General features: G+C 43.3%; 1 protein-coding gene across 2 annotated transcripts in view; it reads right to left on the reverse strand.

Annotated features, from left to right (window-relative positions):
- Nucleotides 1-17,645, reverse strand: part of LOC144487245 (NACHT, LRR and PYD domains-containing protein 3-like) — a 31,279-nt gene extending 13,634 nt beyond the window's left edge. The window contains exons 1-6 of one of the 2 annotated variants that reach the window (XR_013496380.1): nt 17,479-17,645; nt 17,329-17,394; nt 12,843-14,577; nt 10,405-10,448; nt 8,088-8,174; nt 797-921 (exon numbers count right to left, since the gene is read on the reverse strand). Coding sequence is in view for 1 of the 2 variants with exons in the window: in XM_078205329.1 (XP_078061455.1) it covers nt 751-921; nt 8,088-8,174; nt 12,843-14,577; nt 17,329-17,394; nt 17,479-17,584 (2,165 nt within the window). In the remaining variant the exon portion in view is untranslated. Of the gene's footprint in view, nt 1-750; nt 922-8,087; nt 8,175-10,404; nt 10,449-12,842; nt 14,578-17,328; nt 17,395-17,478 lie in introns of those variants that run through there. The other variant, XM_078205329.1, reaches the window with a different exon arrangement.
- Nucleotides 17,646-22,633: the final 4,988 nt, after the last annotated feature.

Here is a 22,633-nt window from a genome sequence, read left to right on the forward strand (position 1 = left end):
GCCAAGGACTTCTCATGTCCCCTCCTAGCTCTCCTCAGCCCCTTTTTCAGCTCATTCCTTGCTAACTTGTAACCCTCAATCGAGCCATCTGAACCTTGTTTCCTCATCCCTACATAAACTCCATTTGCCATTTTTCAGCCCAGCTTTTCAGCTGTGCGGTTCTTTGTTCTTCTTTGTATATGTAGATTAAAGTCACCCGTGGTTATTGCAATATGTTTTTACAAGGCCCCATTATTTTTCCTGTGTATTGTGTTGGAGATTGTGACTGTTGTTCGGATCCGATAAATGATTCCCAAACTTTATTAAATCTTATCTCTATCCAAACTGATTCTGCATCTTGAACTAAGTTCACTTCTCGCTGCTGTACTGACATCTGTTACTAACAGTGAGACTCCACCGCCATGTCCTGTCCTCCATTTTCTGTCATCCACTCACTCTCCCCCTTTTCACACTTCAATGGATGCTGTGTCCCGGGAGAGCTGTGGGCATCTGAGGAGGAGGAGAGAACCTCAGAGGGTGAAACATAACATTATTCCCCCATTCCCTCAACACAAGGGTTTGTGGGACTGACATCCCATTGCTCAGAGATCAGAGAGAGAAGCAACAGGAGTCAGAGGAAAAGCAGTTTTCCTTACTCATAACTGACGCCAATAGTAATGGGCAGTGTTTTTTATACAAATACCAGTGGTGAAATTATATTGTTGAATATTCAGTTATTATAAACACAATCTCACACAGTCTGCTACTTACCACAGTTCCTGTATTTTACATTCCGAATTCCTCAGAGCCACAGACAGCAGTTTCACTCCAGAATCTCCCAGTTTATTGTAACTCAGATTCAGATCTATCAGTGAGCGGTTTGTACTGAGAGCAGAGGCCAGGTCCTCGGCACAAGAATCTGAGAGATCATTATCATGGAGACTGGAGATCAGAGAGAAAAATAACATGAATCAGGGCAAAAATCCATAGTGTTTTTAAGAAAAAGATCATTAACAATAATAATGTACAGCGCGGGACATTCAAGAAACACAACTTCAGTTGATACAGAAGGCAAAATTATATTGATGCTGTAAATCTGAAATATGAATAAAATATGTGGAAAATCTCAGCAGGACAGGCAGCATCTGTGAAGAGAGAAACATATTTAGTTTCAGTTCAATTAGCTAAAATTAAAACTTATGAGTAGCAGTGAATTAAATTGTTTTCAGTGACAGCGAGCTGGGGATGGACGAGTGACAAGGAAAGAACAAAATGGAAGTGCCGGAGTGATTAAATGAGAAAAAGGATGATGGTGAAAGGGAAGAGCACAGGATTCCCATGTCCTTACCCTGAGTCACAGGGAGGGACATGGGATGGTCAGTGGCTCAGGAATGGAGTGTGTGGTGGGGTTGAAGATGATGAGAGAGAAACCTTTCTCACGATGCCAGTGGTTCGGGTCTGGAATGTACAGTCTGGAAGTGTGGTGGGGGCAGGCTGATTCGAGGCATCACAGAGGGCAGTCGATGAACAATCGAATGAAACAATGTGCAAAGATACGAGGAGAAGGCAGTCGAATGATACAAATTCCTAATCCTAGTTTGGTGAGCCGGTGCAGACACATTTCGCCTCGTGGTGTTCCGCAATAATTCTGTGAAGATAATGGTTGGAAATGTATGGAGATTTTAACTGGAAGCTGGTGATGTTGCAGTGTCAACAGGGTTCGGTAATTTAGCCAGTGTCCACAAAGGGCCATTGGTATCTCTCTCAGGTAGAATCAGAGAATTGTTACAGAGCAGAAGGAGACCATTCGGTCCATGCTGTCCGCACTGAATCTCTGAATGAGCAATTTACTAAGTGTCATTCCCCCAAATATTCCCAGTAACTCTGCACATCCTTCCTTTTCAGATAATAATCCAATTCCCTTTGGAAATGTTCAACTGAACGTGTCTCCACCACACTCCCAGACAGTGAACTCCAGCCCTTAACCACTCGCTGCAGGGGAAGTCCCGGTTCAGGCAATGCTGGCACGGGCAGCACTTTGATAGGCAGCAGCTCTGGAGAGGCCAGTGAGGAAGACCTGGTTACTGAAAACAGGGCTGCAATGGGAGGAGAAAGGTTAAACTCAATTCAATGATGCACTTGGCAACACTTGGTACTCTTCCCCAAGGCTACCTGAGTTTGGAGCAAATTTCTGTTCTCTCAGGACTGGACAGTATCTGCCACATCAATCCAAGTATATCGGGATGGAGATTGCTGGAGACCTGAGCAGGCGTGGGTTATATGGTTGCAGTGAGGCAAAAGGATGAATAACTTCCCAAGTTCTGACAAGGTGGTGAAGCATTTGATCGCATATAACCTGAGGCATATGGGGTCGAATGAGAATGAAAGTGAAATGGTCGAAAGGTAATTCCCACACAGACACAGGCAATGCCCAGAGATCAGCATCAACATGTCAGAGACATGTGAGCCTCTCTCTGCAGGGTTCTGGTTTTAACAACACCAGGCCAATGTCCAACACGTTTATTTGGTAGCAAATGCCATTAGCTTTCGGAGTGCTGCTCCTTTGTCAGATGGAGTGGATATCTGCTCCCAAACAGGTTCTGGTCAGTCAGATAATTCCAGCACTGTGAGAATGGGATGGTCACAGGCAAGAGGCTTTCCCTATGTAGACATGATGGTCAGTCAGGTTCTCACCAGCATAGGCTTGTGTCTTTGATGGGAGAGTAACAATGGAACTTTATGTGCCTGTAGAAGAGAGCACGAAACGTCAGGAAATGAACTAAAAATCGTGATAGCGTCCAGATTTTGTAATCCTCACACCTAGAATTAGCAGCTCTGCAGTTGGGAGAACAGCAGATAGTGTGGGAAATCGCTGATTGTAACATTGGTTGTGGAGCTGAGAGTGTGCGGTTGAATGGATGGACACAGGAGACTCTCTGGCAACACAGAGTTTGGTGCCCATCACCGGTCACATGGAACCGGCTGAAGGACGTGTTGGAATGTACATTTTGTTACAAACTATGCCTTGAAGAAATATACTGAACATTGAAGGATATTGAATTCGATGATCAGCCATGAACAAAATGAATGGTGGATCAGGCTCGAAGGGCCGAATGGCCAACTCCTGCTTCTAGTTTCTATTTTAATCATGTTTCTATGCAGGTTATGTTGTCGGCACTGTGTTATCTGTAGCCGGTTTCCTTTATTGTTACTGAAGCAGTATAATTGACATCATGTTGATTTTAATCTGAACTAATGCAGTGTTCTGTTGTTTCAGTGTTTCCCCTGGGATGGCAGAGTAGAGCTTGATTGCGGGTGATTGACAGGTTATGTCATGTGACTGAGGGACAGCTATTTTTCACAGAACATTCTAGTTTCAATTCTTCTTTCAGAAGCTGCTTGAACTTAAGACAAACAGCACTGCTGTTTCCCTCTCTGAAGTTGGAGTATTTGCTGTTTAAGTGTTGCTGTGATGAAAGCTGTCAGAGACTGGGGTTACCTCTCTGTGGTTGGGCTGTTCGGAGGCGACATCCTTCTCTGAAAACAATTGTTTGTTGGCTGCCCGGAAGTGTTAAAAAGCTGGAAATCGGCATCACGTGAGCATAATTGTTTTTGTGCTAACTAATGTTGGAGAAGGGTGTATGTCTGTGGGTATTGCTTTGTATTGGAACAACAGAGATAGCTAGCTGTTAAGAGTTATAGTGTGTCATGTCGAAGTCTTGCAATTGGTAAAGGTTATGCTAATTCTTGTTCTTGTATTCTAACTGCATTCTTAAATAAACTGTGTTTCATAAAAGCATCCTAGTGGGTCACTTGATTCATACCTGGAGTGAAACACCTCATGCTCATCAATGCCAAAATCAAATGTAAAACCAAGGGTCCAGGCTAACTTCACAAAACACCTTGGAGTTTCTGGTCTGCATCTTAACAATTGTATAGAACATAGAACAGTACAGCACCGAACAGGCCCTTCAGCCCACGATGTTGTGCCGAGCTTTATCTGAAACCAAGATCACGCTATCCCACTCCCTATCATCTTGGTGTACTCCATGTGCCTATCCAATAACCGCTTAAATGTTCCTAAAGTGTCTGACTCCACTATCACTGCAGGCAGTCCATTCCACACCCCAACCACTCTCTGCGTAAAGAACCTACCTCTGATATCCTTCCTGTATCTCCCACCATGAACCCTATAGTTACGCCCCCTTGTAATAGCTCCATCCACCCGAATGCATCCATTCACTCTTTCCTCTTCCTCACAAATCAAGGGCTGTGTGACTGGGTGACGTGTGTCCCCCTGTCAGCATGTGAACGGGTCCTCAGAGTCACCGTCACATTGTTCCCCTACACCCAGGGCACAAAAATCAATGTGATTGACATTCCACTGCATTGGGATCAGAGAGAGAGAAATCACAGGAATCAGTGAAAATTCAGGTTCTGGTTCATAACTTCCAACCCCTGGGCCTTTATAGAGTTTTTCAGCACAGAAAGAGGCCCTTCGGCCCATCGTATGTGTCAGCCATCAAGCAGCAATCTATTTAATCCATTTCCAGCACTTGCTCCATAGCCTTGTCTGCTGCGGCATTTCAAGTGCTTGTCTGAATGCTTCTTAAATGTTGCGAGTGTTCCTGACTCCACCACCCTTTCAGACAGTGAGATCCAGATTCCCACCACCCTCTGGGTGAAAAAGCGTTTCCATGGAATCCCTACCTGGACATTTACCATGGCAAATCCAACGACACTACACATCTTGGGACACTAAGTGACAATTTAGCATTATCGATCCACCTAACCTACACATTTTTGGGCTGTGGGAGGAAACCAGATTACCTGACAGAAACCCGCACACACGGGGGGAACATGCAAACTCCACAGGCAGTCACCCGAGGCTGGAATTGAACAAAGGTCCCGAACGTTGTGAGGCAGCAATGCTAACCACTGTGCCATCATCAATTCTCCTCTGAAACTCCTGCCTATCGCTTTAAATATGCCCCTGGCTATTGACCCCTAAAATGAAGGAGAAAGGTTCCTTTCTATGAACCGATGTATGTCCCTCTTAATTTGATACAACTCCACGAGGTTAGTGGTGAATGTCCAGACAGCAGCATCAATCTTCAGGAACATGTCAGTCTCTCTGTGAAGGGTTCCGGTCAGTCAGAGATGACTGCTGCACTGCCGACACTGAGTGGCCATCCTCGTGGTCATCCGGTATTATGATCCTGCATCAGTGATGGAAAAGCAATATATTCCAAGTCAGAATGGTGAGTGGTTTGGAAAGAAATCTGAAGCTGGTTGGTGTCCCATCCTTCTCATATCCTTGGCCATCTCGGTGATGGATAGTGCCTGTTTGGATGATGCTGGCTCAGGAACCTTGGTGAGCTGCTACATTCCACCTTGTATGTGGTAAAATACTGCCACTGTGCGTCAGTGGTAGAGACAGCCAATGTTTAGTTTGGTGAATGGCCAGCTGATCCAGTGGGCTCCTTTTCCATGGATGAGCTTCTTCAGTGTTTTTGAAGCTGCAGACAATCCAGCAAGATGAGCGGATTCCATCACACTGCTGACTTGTGCCTTGGAGATGGTGGGAAAAATTTGGGAGACAGGAGGCGAGTTCCTCATCTCCGAATTCCCAGACTGTTATCTACCCTTGGAGCCATAGTGTTTACAGTTCAGTGTCTGTTCAATGGTCCCAGTGCGCCCCCACCACTCAGGATGTTGATGGTCGAGGATTCAGCGATGGTGCTGCCATTCAATGTAAAGGGAATATGATTAGATTCCCGTCTGTTGGAGATGGTCCTTGCCTGGCATTTGTGCAGTGAAACATTACTTGCCATTTATCAGGTTAAGCCTGAACGTTCTTCAGACCTTCAGACGCTAGCTCTGTCGAAGAGTCATCCAGATTCGAAGGGTGAGCTGTTTCTCTCCACAGAAGCTGTCAGACATGCTGAGCCTTTCCACCATTTTCTGTTTTGTTCAGGTCTTGCTGTTTATGGGCATGGACTGCTTCAGTCTCTGAGGAATTGTGAACAGTACTGAGCATTGTGCAATCATTAGTGAACATCCTCATTTCTGACATTATAATGGAAGGCAGGACATTGATAAAGCAATTGAAGGTGGTTGGGCTTTGGACATCACCCTCAGGAACTCTTGCAGTGATGTTCATGAGGCACTGGAAGGATGACACTTTTCTGACCATCAAGAGCAGACTGATGGAGCAGCAATTCATCAGATTGGATTTGCCCTGTTTTATTCCACATTGTCCGGTAGATCCAGTGTTGTAGCTGTACTGGAACAGCTTGGCTTGGGGAATGGTTAGTTATGGAGCACAATTCTTCAGTACCATTGCTGGGGTACAGCCAGGCTGACAGAGTTTGCAGTACACAGTGCCTTCAGTCATTTCTTTACCTCACATGCAGTGAATCAAATGGTCATCTGTAATGTTGGGGACCTCAGGAGGAGGCCGAGATTAATCATTCTACTCAGCACTTCTGGCTGAAGATGGCACTGATGCTCTGGGTTCCCTCATCAGTAATGATGGAATTCTTGTGGCATGTTTATAGAATCATAGAATTCCCACAGTGTAGAAGGGAGGCCCTTTGGCCCATCGAGTCTTCACCAATTCTTTGAAAGAATATCATATCCAGGCCCTATCTCTGTAACTCCACATATATGGCCCACTAATCCCCGTAACCTACACACCCTGAGACACCTAGGGACAACTTCGCATAGCCAATCAACCGAACCTGCACATCTTTGGACTGTGGGAGAAAATTGGAGTACCCAGAGGAAACCCACACAGACACTGGGAGAATGTGCAAACTCTACACATAAAGTCACCCAAGGCCGGAATTGAACCCTGGTCCCTGGCGCTGTGAGGCAGCAGTGCTAACCACTGCGCCACCTTGTCGCCTAATGTAACCGGCATGTCCAACATTTTGTGGCATGTCTAACACTATTTATGACTGGATATGGCAAGACAGCAGATCTCTGATCTGATCCATTGGTTTTGGTGTGATTGAGCTCGGTCTATCATATGCTGCGTCCACTCTGTGGTCTGATGGTCGTGTGCTGGAGCTTCACATCTCATCTTTAGATAAACCCAAGTCTCATTTGGTCGTACATATAAAGAAAATTAGTCGTAGTAACACAGTACTGGCTGCTGGGGAAAGCCACTGTCAGCTTCCTATAAATGAAAAGGTACAGTTCACCTCTCCTGCCTGTTTCCTGTCACTCAGATAACTTCATAACCAGGCTGCCTTTGCCTCCTTTATTTCATGGTCTTCATCTTTGCTCCCAAGCTTATTTTGTGTCTACTAATAGCGGACAGTGTTTTTAATAACAAATACTGACAGCAATGGTATATTTAGTATCATTATTTGTGTTCTTAAAAACAATGTCCATTATTAATAGGGACATCATTCAGACTATTCTGCACTGTGATTATTGCCATTGCCTGCTGAGCTGTGCCTTGAACTGCTGGGCTGCGAGCTCTGGAATTCTCTTCATAACCCTCCCCACCTCCATCTCTGCATTCTCTTTTCAGATGCTCCTTAAGCTCCGTTTAACATAAATTTGAGAGTGGATCCCTCGGGATAAAACTCATCAGAATCCAATGTAGTTTGTAATCTGCCTTACCAATATACAGCAGTTTTCTATGTTTAATCAAACTGAGAAGCCGACAGACATAAACATCTATAATCTGAATGACAAAATAAACTAAATTGAACATGTGACCAGCCATATCTGGGAATTCTATAAACATTTAATTGTTTTGTCCATCTTTTTTATTCTCATGAATGGATTTGAGAATAATCATAAATGATTAGTTAAATCTTTCACTCCTGAATCTCGCAGTTTATTGTAACTCAGGTTCAGACACATCACTGACTGGTTTGTACTGAGAGCAGAGGTGAGAATATCTGAGGCTGTTACTCTCCAAACTGGAGATCATAGAGAGAAAGATTTCAGGAATCAGAGCGAATCCGTGGTGTTTAACACGAAGACTGACAGGAATGATTATTAATGACACTATTACTGACACTGATAATAATTTACAGTGTCAGACATCCACTGATTATTAACACAATCTCACACAGTCTGATACTTACTCCAGTTTCTGTATTTTACATTCTGGATTCCTCAGAGCCGCAGACAATAGTTTCACTCCTGAATCTCCCACTTCATTGTCACCCAGACTAAATGGAGGAAGTGAGAAACACATTAAATTCAGATTAATGTTCAGCAGGAAAAATAGCTGGATCTGTTTTTGTGTCAGAAACTTAGCACCAGTGGTGAACTGATTCAAGTTACGATATTATATCTCATCCAAGTTGATCTTTCTCTACACCCTGTGACTGTAACACTGCATTCTGGACTCTTTCCTTTCCTTCCCTATGTACGGTATGCTTTGGCACTAATAAATGTGACAATATTAAATCAGATATCAAACCCTTTCTGTTGAATGGAAAAGGCAATCATCAGCATTGGAAAATGATGAACAATTCACTCTCACTGGTTTGCCTACTGGGGGAAATCACTTTTACACCTCTCAAAATGTATATTTTGTTTAATTGTTCTTGGGATATGGGTGTCGCTGGCTCGACCAGCATTTATTTCTCACTGCTAATGGTCCCTAGAGGAGGTGATGCCCACATCCTGTGAACAAGCAAGTAATTTTTAAACATGTCCCACATTCTGGTCTCATGTCCTGATCATCAGAATTACCCTCCTGAATCTCACTGACCCTGCTACGTTTCCGGAAATTCAAATCATTTCTGCTGTTACATAAATCCAGGATTTTATGAGAATTGTACATTTTACTGAGGGTTAAATGATAAAGCTGTGAGAGTGGATCCCTCGGAATTCCCTGTGCTTCTTAACTATTGACATTGTATCATCTGTATAGTATCTCAGGGCGAGTTAAAGTGTGAAACTGTGCTAACTGTTGCTTTAAGATCCATCCCCTAGATTTGACACAACCAGGAAAGATTATTCTCCCATTAGAAAGTTGAAATATTTCTGTTTGACTAGTTTATAGGGGAGGGGTGTCTCCCGCTACATTCCACAGTAAACAGGCTCTACATTTTCTGCAGGTATGGCTAGTGTTCTATCTCCGGGAATTGCCGGGAGTTCCCTCTTCCCGGTAGATCCTCACATAGGAAAAGGATTATCCAAAAACCCTGTTTCATATCACTGACGGTTTGACTGGAGATTTTCCAGCAGCAGGTTTCCTCATTCAGGAAATTCTGGTTTCCTCGGCTCAGATGTAAGTTCTGCAGTCCTGCCACATTTAGCTGTGAATGATAGTGGACGATGAAACAACAGAAGGAGGAGGCTCCACAAATATCCCATCCTCATGATGGAGGAGACTAGCACATCAGTGCAAAAGGTATGGCTCAAATATTAGTAACTAACTTCAGTGGCTGAACCATCCAGAGGGCCCCAACATCACAGATATCAGCTCATTCCATTCACTCCACATGATGTCAAGAAATAGTTAAAGATAATGGATACGGCAAAGACCACAGATCTTGACAATATTCCAGTAACTGTACTGAAGATTACTGCTCCAGAAGTTGCTCTGTTCCTCGCCAAGCTGTTCCAGTGAAGCGACAACACTGATGTTTACCCAAAATAGTGGGAAATTGTCCAGATATGACCGTAAACAAAAAGGAGAGAACAAATCCAATCTGTCCATTTCCCACCCCATCAGTCTACTCTCGATCATCAGCAGAGTAATGGAAGGCTAACGAGACTAACAAGTGACACTTAATTAGCAATGACCTGCTATCTGACTTGAAGCTTGTGTTTACTCAGGGACACTCAGCCCCCTACCTCATTACAGCCTTGATGCAAACACGGACAGCAGAGCTGAACTCAGGATGAGAGGGGAGAGTGTCTGCCCTTGACATCAAGGCAGCATATGGCTACATGTAGCAAAAAGGAGCCAGAGAAAAACTGAAGTCAATGGAAATGAGAAATGGGCAGCACGGTAGCACAGTGGTTAGCACCGCTGCTTAACAGCTCCAAGGACCTGGGTTCGATTCCCGGCTCGGGTCACTGTCTCTGTGTAATTTGCACATTCTCCTCGTGTCTGCGTGGGTTTCCTCCGGGTACTCCGGTTTCCTCCCACAGTCCAAAGATGTGCGGGTTCGTTTGATTGGCTATGCTAAAAAAATTGCCCCTTAGTGTCTCAAGATGCGTAGATTAGAGGGATTAGTGGGTAAAATATGTAGGGATATGGAGGTAGGGTCTGGGTGGGATTGTGGTCAGTGCAGACTCGATGGGCCGAGTGGCCTCTTTCTGCACTGTAGGGTTCCTATGATTTCTTTCCATGAAAACTATCTGCCGATTGGAGTAATACCAGCACAAACAAAGTTAGTTATGGTTGTTGGACCATCTACAAGATGCAGTGCAACAACTCACCATGGCTCGTTACACAGCACTGTCCAGTCTTGTGATTTCTATCCCTGGAAGGACAAGGGCAGCAGATGAATGGAAACATCACCACCTGGAAGTTCCCTTCCAAGATACACACCATCCTGACTTGGAAATATATCACCGTTCCTTCACAGTGACTGGGTCAAAATCCTGGAACTCTCTTTCTCACAGCTCTGTGGGTGCACCTACACCACAGGAGTCCCGAAATGTAATGGTAGTGATATAATAGTGAGCATAGTTGCTTTCCAAGCAGTTGATACAGGTTTAATTCCCAGCTATCTCAGTTTGTCAGAGTGGATGAAGAGAGGGCCAGGAGGCAGTAACCACAACCGAAAAGAGTGGGTCAATCCAATTGAGTCAAGTCTGCGGCTCCAGCCTGGAGCAGTAGTGTTAAACTTAGCTGAGGGTTGGAGGGTCAGTTGATCATTCAGCTACTCTGAGCCGGCCCACGCTGAGTTCAAAAGGGAAATGGTGAATCTAATAGTGACACGGAGGAAACTAAATTCATTGGTTGGTAAAAAAATGCCATTTTCGACTGGCTTTATATTGCTGTGATTTGGAGGAAGCAACAGAAAGGGTCAGTGATGGTTCTGCTGTTGATGTGGTGTACATGGATATTCAAAAATCATCTGATGCAGTGACACAACAGACTTGTGGCATAAGCTCATAAAATAAATGGGAAAGTAGCAACGTGGATACAAAATTGGATGAACAAAGAGTAATGGATATTTTTAAGGCTGGAGGATGTCGGTAATGGAGAACCCTAGCAGTTGGTATTGGGATCCTTGCTTTTCCCTGATATATATGAATGATCTAGGTGTTTGGGCGGCACGGTAGCACAGTGGTTAGCACTGCTGCTTCACAGCTCCAGGGGCCTGGGTTCGACTCCCGGCTTGGGTCACTGTGTGGAGTTTGCACATTCTCCTCATGTCTGTGTGGGTTTCCTCCGGGTGCTCCGGTTTCCTCCCAGCCTAAAGATGTGTGGGTTAGGTTGATTGGCCATGCTAAAATTGCTCCTTAGTGTCTTGAGATGTGTAGGTTTGAGGGATTAGAGGGTAAAATATGTAGGGATATGGGGGTAGGGCCTGGGGTGAGGATTGTGGTCGGTGCAGACTCGATGGGCCGAATGGCCTCTTCCTGCACTGTAGGGTTTCTATGGTTTGCTGTCTCGAGGGAAATTTCAAAGTTTGAGGCATTGTAAACTGTGAGAAGAGCTTGGGACTGAAAAACAGACCATGGGGGAGTGTACAGACAGGTGACAGCTTAAGTTAAATGCAGAGGCGGGTGAGGTGATACTTTCAGGAAACATGCACATGAGGAAGCAATATAAAATAATCGGTCGAATTGTTAACGGATTGCAGGATCAGAGGGACTGAACACATATGTGCATCGATCATTGCTGTTAGCAGGACAAGTGTAGGTAGCAATTAATAAAGAAAACAGCATCTTGGGCTTCACTGTTATGTAATAACTTGTGTTTGTGGGCATTACACAGTAATTCATGAGTTTAAATTTAATTTGTGTTTCTGTGCTTGTGAGCTCAGAAAGGGCCAAAACTTTAATTTCACTTCATGTTAAACAAAGCTGCCTGCCTGCGGGTTTTTGGTTTCAATTTAAACTGTCCCTACATTTTAATTTAAGGTTTACGACGTTGTAAGAGTTATGAAGGTTTAAAGAAATGGTTGCTTCTACTCAGAGGCCCACAATGAATGATAGAAGCACTGAGTTTCAGTTACAACCAGTTAATCCAGGAAGCAAGACGGAGTTCACAGAGGCTGCCAGTAGAGGCAGCGCAATGCAGGGATTCAGAAAGCAACCCGAACTGATGATGTCACCAGTGATCACGTGACTTATAAAGGGACATTGTCCCAATATAACACACACCGACTGTAATACATAACACAGGGAGAGCGCAGTAAAATAATCCTGATCATAATTAAACACAAACTGTAAGCTGCACCGAACAAGACAAACTAATTTCTGTATAGCATCGTACAGAATCAGATGGTTTCTGTTGGGAGAGGGAATGATCCTTTTTCAGATTTTGGAGGGAGGCCTTTACAGCAATAATCATTTAAAATTCATCCCAATAATGTTTTTATTCATTCAAGGAACGTGGGCATCGCTGGTTATGCCAACATTTATTATCCACGCCTATTCCACGAGAATCTGCCTTCTTGAAATGATGTAGTTTTATCAGAGAATCTAGATTTATTACAGGTTCAGAAGGAGGCCAATCGGCCCATCATATCTGCATCTGCTCTCAAATGAGCATTATTACTTTGTGCCATTCTCCCACACTTTGTGACCATTGGACATTGTTTCTCTCTTGACGTCCTCGAATGAACATGCCTCTGTTTTATTAGAACAAAAGAAATGGCTTCTCAACAATGAAAATATCCGCTATGAGACCAAACAGTTACCTCAACTCCAGACATTTGTGCAGAACGGGTCCCAGCCACCGGAACCCTTCACACTGAATGTAGCATTCCTCTAGATCGAGGTGTTTTATTGTATCACAGAGTCCAATGACATGAGACAGGACCGCACAGTCAATCGGGGTCAGTCGCAGTTCACTAAATGAAAGTGTTTCCACAGATCCCACTGTGTTCCGAGCCAGTGTTTTATTCTGAGACTCAAACAGGTAGTGGAATGTGTTCAGGAGCTTCCTCTTCCCAGTTTCAGTCTCTGTGTCTCCAATCTGCCCTTCAACCTTCTCCTTCACCCAGTCAATCACTCGGCAGGTTGTTTGATGAAGAAACGAACCCAGAAACTTCACCAGGGGCCAAGCTGACTGTGGGGAGGACAGACCAGCAACAAAACGGAGAAATATCTCAAATCGCCCATCTTTCTCGCTGTGGGTCTCACTGAGGAGTTTCCCGATCTCCCCGGGATCTGGAGTCAGGAATTGTGTGAGTGCAGCTACAAACTCTTGGATGGTGAGGTGTGGGAATGTGTAAACCACACTCTGGGCAGAATCATTTTTCTCCAAAAGTTCCATCAGGAACCCAGACAGGAACTGGGAAGGTTGTAGATTGTACTTGATCAAATCTTCATTTCTAAAGACAATCTTCTTCTCGAAGACTCCTGTGAAGGCCATCTCACCAAGCTTCAGTAACACATCACGGGGGTTTTCAATCTCTCGGCCATGGTTTTTCAGAATGTTGTAAATATAGTAGGAATATAGTTGGGTGATGGTCTTGGGAACTTGCTGCTGTTTCCTGTCTCTTTGTGTAAAGAAGGGACCCAGTGACAGACCGAGGATCCAGCAGTAGGAAGGGTTGTAACACATGGTGTACAGGATCTCGTTCTCCTCGTGTTTGAAAACAGCTGCTGCCACCGTCTGATCTTCAAAAAACTTGTTGAAATATTCCTTCCGTTCATCACCAACAAATCCCAGGATTTCAGCCCAGACACTGATCTCAGCCTTTTCCAATAAATGTAATGCAGTGGGGCGGCTGGTCACTAGCACTGAACATCCTGGGAGCAGCTTGTGCTGTATTAAACTGTACACAATGTCAGACACTTCACACCGGAATTCAGGATCTGTGCACATGGACTGAGGTTCTGTATTTCTCTGATTGTCGGCAAAATCAGTACTGTCCTTGAATTCATCCAAACCATCGAATATAAACAGCAATCCCTCTGGGTTCTTCCAGAGCTCTCCCAGAATATTCCCAAAGTAAGGATAGAAAAACAGTATCAAATTCCTCAGGTTTATTCTACAGTTAATAGTGTTCAAATCCCGGAACTTAAAACTGAAAACAAATTGATAGTGTGGGTATATTTTCTCAGTGGCCCAGTCATAAACAATCTTTTGTACCATTGTTGTTTTTCCAATTCCCGGCACTCCGCTCACTGCTGCTGAATTCCCAGATTTGGATTTTCTCTGGGAAAAGCTGCTCTGGAACAATTGATCAGTTCGGATTTTTTCCAGTTCTTTCCGGAGATGTTTCTCTCTCCATTCTTCATGGTCTCGGCCTCTTGCCAGCAGTTCATGTTCGACAAGTGTCCGATCTCGAACAGTAGAAATAACCGTTAGCTCAGCGTATCGATCAACCAGCTGGAAAATCTTAACCTTCTCCTTTATGAGGATAGTGTTCACTCTCAGTGTTTCAGTTTGTACCCGGAGTGTCTCCTTGTGTTTCTGTTGAAGATCTTCAATGAGAACAGAGAGAAATGTTAGTTGCATGAAAACACCATCTTTGCTGAATTGTTAGACTTACTTTACAGTGTCCGTCCAGGTTTGTGCAGGAATTAAAATTAAGTTATTGGAAACTTCGTTTGACAATCAACAATTTCCATTTAAAGTCTCAGATCGTGACTTAACTTTAATATTTCCATAACTTGTTGATTTTATAAAGGTGATGTTTTCTCTCTGATGGTTAATGCTTTCCAACCTGCCCTTAATACAGACACCTCACTGGGAGTCTGCAAGGATCATGGTTACATGACAGGCGATTTTCGGGTCCATCAGTCTGTGAACTAGTCGGTGTTCCCAATCTGCTGCAGAAATGGTAAATGGGATATTGGATATGAATGGGAGATGGAGATTGTAATTGTTCAGGAGTCTCACTGTGACTGCATCCCTCCTTCAACAGGTTCCCTTTCATACTGTGTGAGCATTGGAATACCAACAGTTTTGAACATGGAAAGTTCTCCTATTCTATCAGGCTGTTGCCTGGTCACCCATGTTACTGGGGAGCCGGTTGGCTCAGTTGGTCAGATTGTGGGCCATATTGTGTCAGCAGCATGGGGTCCGATCCCCGTTGTATCTGGGGCAAAATCGGAACCTCACTCCTTGCCTTACCCGTGCCGGAGATCATTCAGCCGTGGTTCAAACCTGCCTTCGGACAGAGAATTCAAAGAATACCCATCCCTTTGTTGTAGTGTATTTCAGTAATCAATAACTATGTTTCAGCAGTTGTACGTGTAGATTCATTAACTGTGTTTTGATAACAGTTCTGCCATGATGGCAACAGGAAACAGAACAAGAATCTACTTTGCTAAGTGTAATATGAAACCAGTAAACATTCACAGTTCATTTGAACTGTTTAACAATAATTATAATGCATGGTTAATTATGTTTGTTGTTTCCTATAACCTAGTTTTGGGAAATTGAAAATATATTTATCTTAGTTCTTACATTGGGTTAAAAGGACACCCCTGATTTAACGGATTATCCTTTCAGTGATAGGATATGAGATAGCAAATTTAAGACAGAGTTGAGGAGAAACTACTCCCAAAGGGTTGTGAATCTGTGGAATTTGCTGCCCCAAAGTGTGGTGGATGCTGGGACAGGAGTAAATTTGAGGAGTTAGATAGATTTTTAATTGTTCATGCGTTGAAGGGTTATGGGGGAAGGCAGGAAAATGGGGATGAGGAGCATATCAGCCATGACTGAATGGCGGAGCAGACTCAATGAGCCGAATGGCCGATCTCTGCTCCTATATCTTATGAACTTATGCAAAATGTTAACGGGGGTTGTAGATAGACCCACAAACTGTAGTGATGAGGCTGGGGATGGCATTAAACAGGAAATTAGTGACGCATGTGATGAAGGAACATCAGTAATTGTGGGAGATTTTAACCTGCATATAGACTGGCCAAGTGAAATCAGACACACTAACGTAGAGTAGAAATTCCTGGAGTGTATACGGAATAGTTTTCTGGAACATTCTATTGGTCGTGGGGAAAATGCTATAGTTCATTAACAGCAGAGCATTTGAAAACAGTGGCAGGATTGGACAGTCAGCATGGATATATGAAGCGGAATTCTTGCTTGACAAATCTACTTGAATTTTTTCCAGGAAGCAACTAGCAGAGGTGACGAAGGTGACAATGGTTGTGATTTATTTGGACTTTCAGAAGGCTTTTGACACGGTCCCAGGTAAGAGATGAGCATGTAAAATTCAATACATTGATTTGGGAGCAGTGTATTGAGATGGACAGGAAATAAGCTGGCAGGGAGGAAACAGAGTAGCAATAACTGGGTCTTTTTTCCAAATAGCAGACTGTGACTAGTGGGATACTGCACGGTGCTGGGAGACCACTGAAAGGGTTAATGTCACATAAGCTGCTATGAAAAAAAAGTTCTTATCGAAGTTTTCAAAGAGAAGCACTAAGACCAGTAGCTTAAGGTGACTGTGATTGGTTTTAATATCTGAATGATGCAAGTTTAATCAATAACTGAGTGGATTGAGGTAACTCCTAAAATGTGATTGGTATATGCTAATTACCTGTGACTGAATTTGAAACTATAATTGTTTATATATGTAGGAATTCTGTATTCTGATTCATTACAGACTGTGACCTGTGACTTTCCAGAGTCCTCACTATACAGATGATTAAAACAGCTGTTAAGAGAATTCCGTGACTTGGTCCAATTACTTGAAAGATAAAGTTGTGATCAATTAAAAGGCTGATATCAATTACCACAAGACCACTTATTCATGATATATATTAATGATTTAGACGGATGAATTAAATCTAATCTCTCCAAACGTGCAGACTACACAAAAGTAGGTGGGAGGGTGAGCTGTGTGGAGGAAGTGGGCAAATGGCCTACCCCTGCAACCATTTTCTCTGTTACTGTGTTTCTATAAGGTTCATGCTGAGATTTACAGGGTAGTGGGATTCTGCAAGGTGTACACAAGACTTCCAAAATAATAGCAATCAGCAATTTAATTAAGAGAAAAAAATGCAATGATTACAAGAGAAATCCTGTGTACTGGAATGAATCTCTGTATAGTTGAGGAACAGTGACAAACCCCAATCATGTTCAGCCCAGTTACCCCAGCCTTTAACTTTCCAATTCCCAGATTTTCACAACCTCTTAAACAAAGGTTGTAATCAATCATTCAGATTCTCAGAAGTTAAATAGTTTATAATCTCCATTTCATCTCTTACCTTTCAGGCGACTGGGCAATTCAGATAAACCTTGTGCAATGTTCATGTCATCGAATGCATCAGAACCTGTTTAAATAAATTCATGAAATCAAATCAGTGATATCGACAGTGTTTAAATGGGAAATTGAATTCACTGTGATTTTACCATACCACGCTCCTGTATTTCTTTCAGTATTTTATCCAGTTTTGGGACTCCGTGACGCATTTTCACAAAGGATTCCCACATCACCCTTCGAGCCCGAGATCCTTTTTCCATCACCAGATTGAGCAGAAGTTTGGAACTGTCTACCCGGTTTCCCTTATCCACGAGCTCAGTGACTTTCTATGAAGAATAGTAATGAAGAATAATGAGACGCAGAGTGAAAGATAAACACTGAGAATGGGATGGAAAGGACCTGCTCAGTGATGGGATTTCCCAGTTGCTTTCAGCTCAGAAATCAGTCACTGGGCCGGGTCCTGATCCATAACGAACACGGACTGAAAATTATCTTCACATCTCATTGCAGTCATTAACGATAAACAAATGTGAATCAACTGAACTAGAATCAAAAATATATTTGCAGAGAGTGAGGGATCACTGAGAATCTGCAGCATTTTAATGTAATTGTTTGCTTGTCTCTCAGTGTCTGCCATGATATCAGGTTCATGATGAATAATTTGACCCACTTTTCTCTGAAACCTCAATCCTGCTGCCTCACTGTGTGATTTACTCAGAAATCCGGAGGTGATGAGGAAAAGTCTATTTTCTCTGAGATGGTCAAGAGTCTTTGGAACCCTCTTCCTGAAAAAAATGGTGGAAGCAGAGTCTTTGAATGTTTCTAAGAGAGAGGTAGATGGACTTTTGATATCAAGGGGCTGATATGTTATAGGGAATAGGGGGGGGAATGCAGATTTGAGGGTACTATTAAATAAGCCGCAATGTTATTTAACAGCGGGACAGTATCGAGGAACTAAATGGTCTATCCCTGTTCCCCATGTGTATGCAAATAAAACAGCGGCAAATCAGAACTCAGATGGCAGAAAAATGATTATTCTGATCATCAAGTTATTTAAGTAGCAGGAATTTTAAAATGAAATTTGACTGATAAAGTACCATTGAGTAATCCAAATACCGACTGATGCTTTATGTCAGGGAAATGAGCTAATAATAATGGCGAAAAATCTAATCACTTAATCATTTCTGCACAGTAATTCAAATGCCAGAGACAGAACTTTTAAAAAAAATACTAGTACGTATGAAAGCTCAGTAAGGACGATTGAGGAGTTAGATAATTTTTGACAGATAATATTTAGCTACTATTGCGGGGTGTGAAGGAGAGCCTGCCGCAGAATGTCAGAGTCAGAGCAATGGAGAATTTCAGACTGGAGTTTACAAGAAAGGAAAGGTTCAAATTCATTGACTCAGGTCAAATAGAAGAATGGACATTTTAAAGCAAAGGCATCTGAGGACTGGGGGCCATTACAGGTTTATGAGCACACAGTGTTATCTGGAGTCTAGTGGGAGCACAGTAAAGGCAGCAGAATCTGAGTAGCTGAAGATAAGACGCAATGTAGCAGAACATTGGAACAGCTGAATCTGGGGTGAACAAAGACATGGAACAGGATTCAGCAGGCGCTGTGCTGAGGTAGGGGTACAGACTTGCAGTGTTACGTGCAGACAATAAGGATATTTCTGCACTGGCAATTGTGCAGGAAATGGAGTTCTGCTTGATACTGAATGCTGAAATCACAGATAGTCTGGCTAGGTCTCAGTCAGAGGCTGGGAGAGGAATACAATCAAGTGGTTTGGAGATGGAGTCTGTGAGGGAAACAGACAATGATGTGGGCATCGCTGGCTAGACCAGCTTTTGTTACAGCAATACTGAACAGTTCACTCCTTTTCCGCTACATCCTGACTTTTTCCTCTGGTCTCTCCAGTCCCACTCAAACTCTTGCCTTTTTTCTGCCAGTCCACATGAGAGTTAAACCTGAACTGTTCCCCTGTTCTTTGTACAGATACCGACAGATCTATTGTCACCTTTCCATATTGTTTCAGATTCACAATATTCGCAGTGTTATCCACATTGTGTCCTTTTTTCCAGCTTCTATTCTATAAAATTCTGAAATTAAATGATTATTAATGCCATTCTCTGTGTTACTTTGGGAGTAAACTTAATGTTGCGATGTATTAAAAGGGTAACATTGAACCAAGAAACTGAGATACTCCTGTGCCTTCCTAAAAACATTGGTGTGATCACATTCAGAATATTACATTCAGTTGTGTTTCCCTCAGTACAACAAGCTTATTGTAGCTTCAGATGGGAACAACTCGAACCTGTGAGACAATGGTGGGGGTGAGTGGGAGCCAGTGTGTAAAGTGAACATGTCCTCACTGGAAAATAAAAGTTTGAGGGGTGATATGATTGCTGTTTTCCACTGAGTCCAATTTTTCCAAAACTCTTTGATGCTACACAATTTAAAACGCTGTCTTGATGTGAACGATCGGCACTATCACCTCTCCTCTGTAATTCTTTTAGCCATGTCTGAACCAAAGGAGCTCTGGAGCAGAGTGCAAACTCAGTATCTGCGAGCAGGTAATTGCTGAGCAAATACCACTTCAAAACACTGTCGATATACCTTCCATTGTTTTGATAACTGTAAGTAGACGAATAAAATGGTAATAACTCGATTGCATTTGCTCTTTTTACCATGGACTTTCCTGGGATTTTTTTCCATATTGGTGGGTAAATGCCAATGCTTTAGCTGGGGTGAACAGCTTGGCTCACAGTGTGACTAGTCCTGGAGCACGAACCTACAGCATTACAGCCAGGATGCTGTCGGTGTCTCTGCACATCATGCCCTCAGTCATTCCTTTATATCATGTGGAGGGAATTCATTTGGCTGAAGACCAGTTTCTGTGATGATGGGGATCTCAGGAGGAGGCTGAGATGAATTATCAGTGAACACTTATGGCTGAGGGTGGTTGTGGATGCTTCAGTCTTGTCAGCCACGAGCTGGGATCTGCTGTTTCTGATGTTAATGTTTGTAGAATCCCCCCTACACATTTGTTGTCTAATTATCTAACATCATATGACTGACATGGCAGGACTGCAAAGCTTTATGCTGTTAGTTGAGGCTCAAGTTGCTTCTCTCTCTATACCATTGTGGCTAGTTGTAGATTCACCAGGTTGCCACATCATTTTTATATATTCCTGATGCTGTTCCTGCAATGCTCTCCAACGCAACTCATTGAACCAGGACCGAGCCTCTGGTTTGATTGTAATGGTGGTGTGTGAGTGTGCCATGCTATTATCTAATAGATTGTGGGGAAATACAATACTGTGACTGATGGCCAACTGTCAGTTTAGAAACAGTCGATCTATTCAATATCTATTACATTTAGCACGGGGATAACATCGCAAACAACAGAACCACTTGTCAGTTTGAAGACAGTACTTCATCTCCACCAAGGACTGTGCGGTAAGTCTTACTGATACTGTCATGGATTGGTGCATTTGCGACTGTCAGATGGATGAGAACAAAACTAGGATTTTCCACGTTCACTTGCCAAGAGCCACAAGCTCATTCTGGCTGATCTGACTTTCAAAACTTGGGAAGTTCAGTCAGTAATCGTGCTACTGAGACAGGCTTGACTGGAGAAATTAAGCCCCCTCTCCACCGCCGTGCCCTGCCAGCCCCATGAGTAAATTTTGTGCCTGTTCTTTTTTTAATCACATTGACATGGAAAAGTCCATTTTCATCAACTGAAGGAAGGCAGTGATCAGGAGGAGGTTTTCTTGTCTATATTTGACCTCAGTACATAAGATTTTGTGGGGTCCAAAGATAATATTGAGGACTCTCCACGTTTATACAATACCACTGGGCTGTAATTTCTGGCAGATCCATCTGGTGGGAACATACAGATCCAGGAACAGTAGGGGAGGAGTCTGGGACCTTGTTTGATCATCATAGTTACAGGATCATATTGATGGCAGGTTATAGCTTCACATATCTGCGGAATGGGTTCTGCAAAATGTGCTGAAAGTCCATAAATGTTAGTGAGGACTTTGCAGGGTCGACTGGGCCATGTTAGCGAATCCAGTCCAGCGTGGTGCACCCAGTTTAGTTTATTATACCTGACTGTAGTTAGTTTGCCTTGTTTTCTAGACCTTTTCAGAGGTCAGTGAAGAGTCAACTGTGTTACTGTGTGTCTGGAGCCACATACAGGCCAGGCTGAGTAAGGGCAGCATGTCTCCTTCCCTTAGTGAAGCAGATTGGTTTTGTAGACAGTCTAATCTTATTTAATTAGCTTAGTTCATTCTGGAGTAAGGGGAAATATGAAGCCATCAGGCAGGAGATTAGAGGCGTAAATTGGAAGGAGGCATTCTCAAGGAAGTAAGGTGGCAGATTTTCAAGGAATGTTTGTCTGGAGTTCTGCATGACAACGTTCCGATGAGACAGGGAGGTGTTGGTAGGTTACGGGAACCGTGGTGCACAAAAGCTGCGCTGAACCCAGTGAGAAAGAAAAGGTAAGTATACAAAAGGATCAGAGAGCTAGGCGATGATGGGGATCTAGATGAGTAGACGGCTTGTAGGAAGGGACTTAAGAAAGAAATTAGGAGAGCCAGAAGGGGTCAGGAGAAGGATTGGCAGGTAAGATTAAGGAGAACCCTCAGGTGTTCTATAAATATGTGAAGAGTAAAAGGATGAGATGTGAAGGAATAGTACCTATAAAAGGTGAAGGTGAGAAAGTCTGTACAGAACCGGAAGAAATAGCAGAGGTGCTTAATGAATACTTTTCCTCAGCATTCACGGTGGAAAAAGACCTGGGTCGTTGTACCACAGGATTGAGGCAGACTGAAAAGATTGAGTATGTGGACATTAAGAAAGAGGATGTGTTGGAAATTTTGAATAGCATCAAGATAGATAAGTCGCCGGGACCGGATGGGATGTACCCCAGGTTACTGTGGGAGGCGCGGGAAGAGATTGTAGAGCCTCTGGTGATGATCTTTGTGTCGTCGATGGAGACGGGAGAGGTTCCGGAGGATTGGAGGATTGCGGATGTGGTTCCTATATTCAAGAAAGGGAATAGTGATAGCCCAGGAAATTACCGACCGGTGAGTCTAACCTCAGTGGTTGGTAAGTTGTTGGAGACGATCCTGAGGGACAGGATTTATGAACATTTAGAGAAGTTTAGTATGCTCAAAAGTAGCTTGCACGGCTTTGTCAAAGGCAAATCGTGCCTTACGAGCCTGGTGGAGTTCTTTGAAAATGTGACTAAACACTTTGACGAAGGAAAAGCGGTAGATGTGGTCTACATGAACTT

The sequence above is a fragment of the Mustelus asterias genome, unplaced genomic scaffold (genome assembly GCF_964213995.1).
Source record: "Mustelus asterias unplaced genomic scaffold, sMusAst1.hap1.1 HAP1_SCAFFOLD_671, whole genome shotgun sequence".
In the NCBI taxonomy this organism is placed as follows: Eukaryota; Metazoa; Chordata; class Chondrichthyes; order Carcharhiniformes; family Triakidae; genus Mustelus; species Mustelus asterias.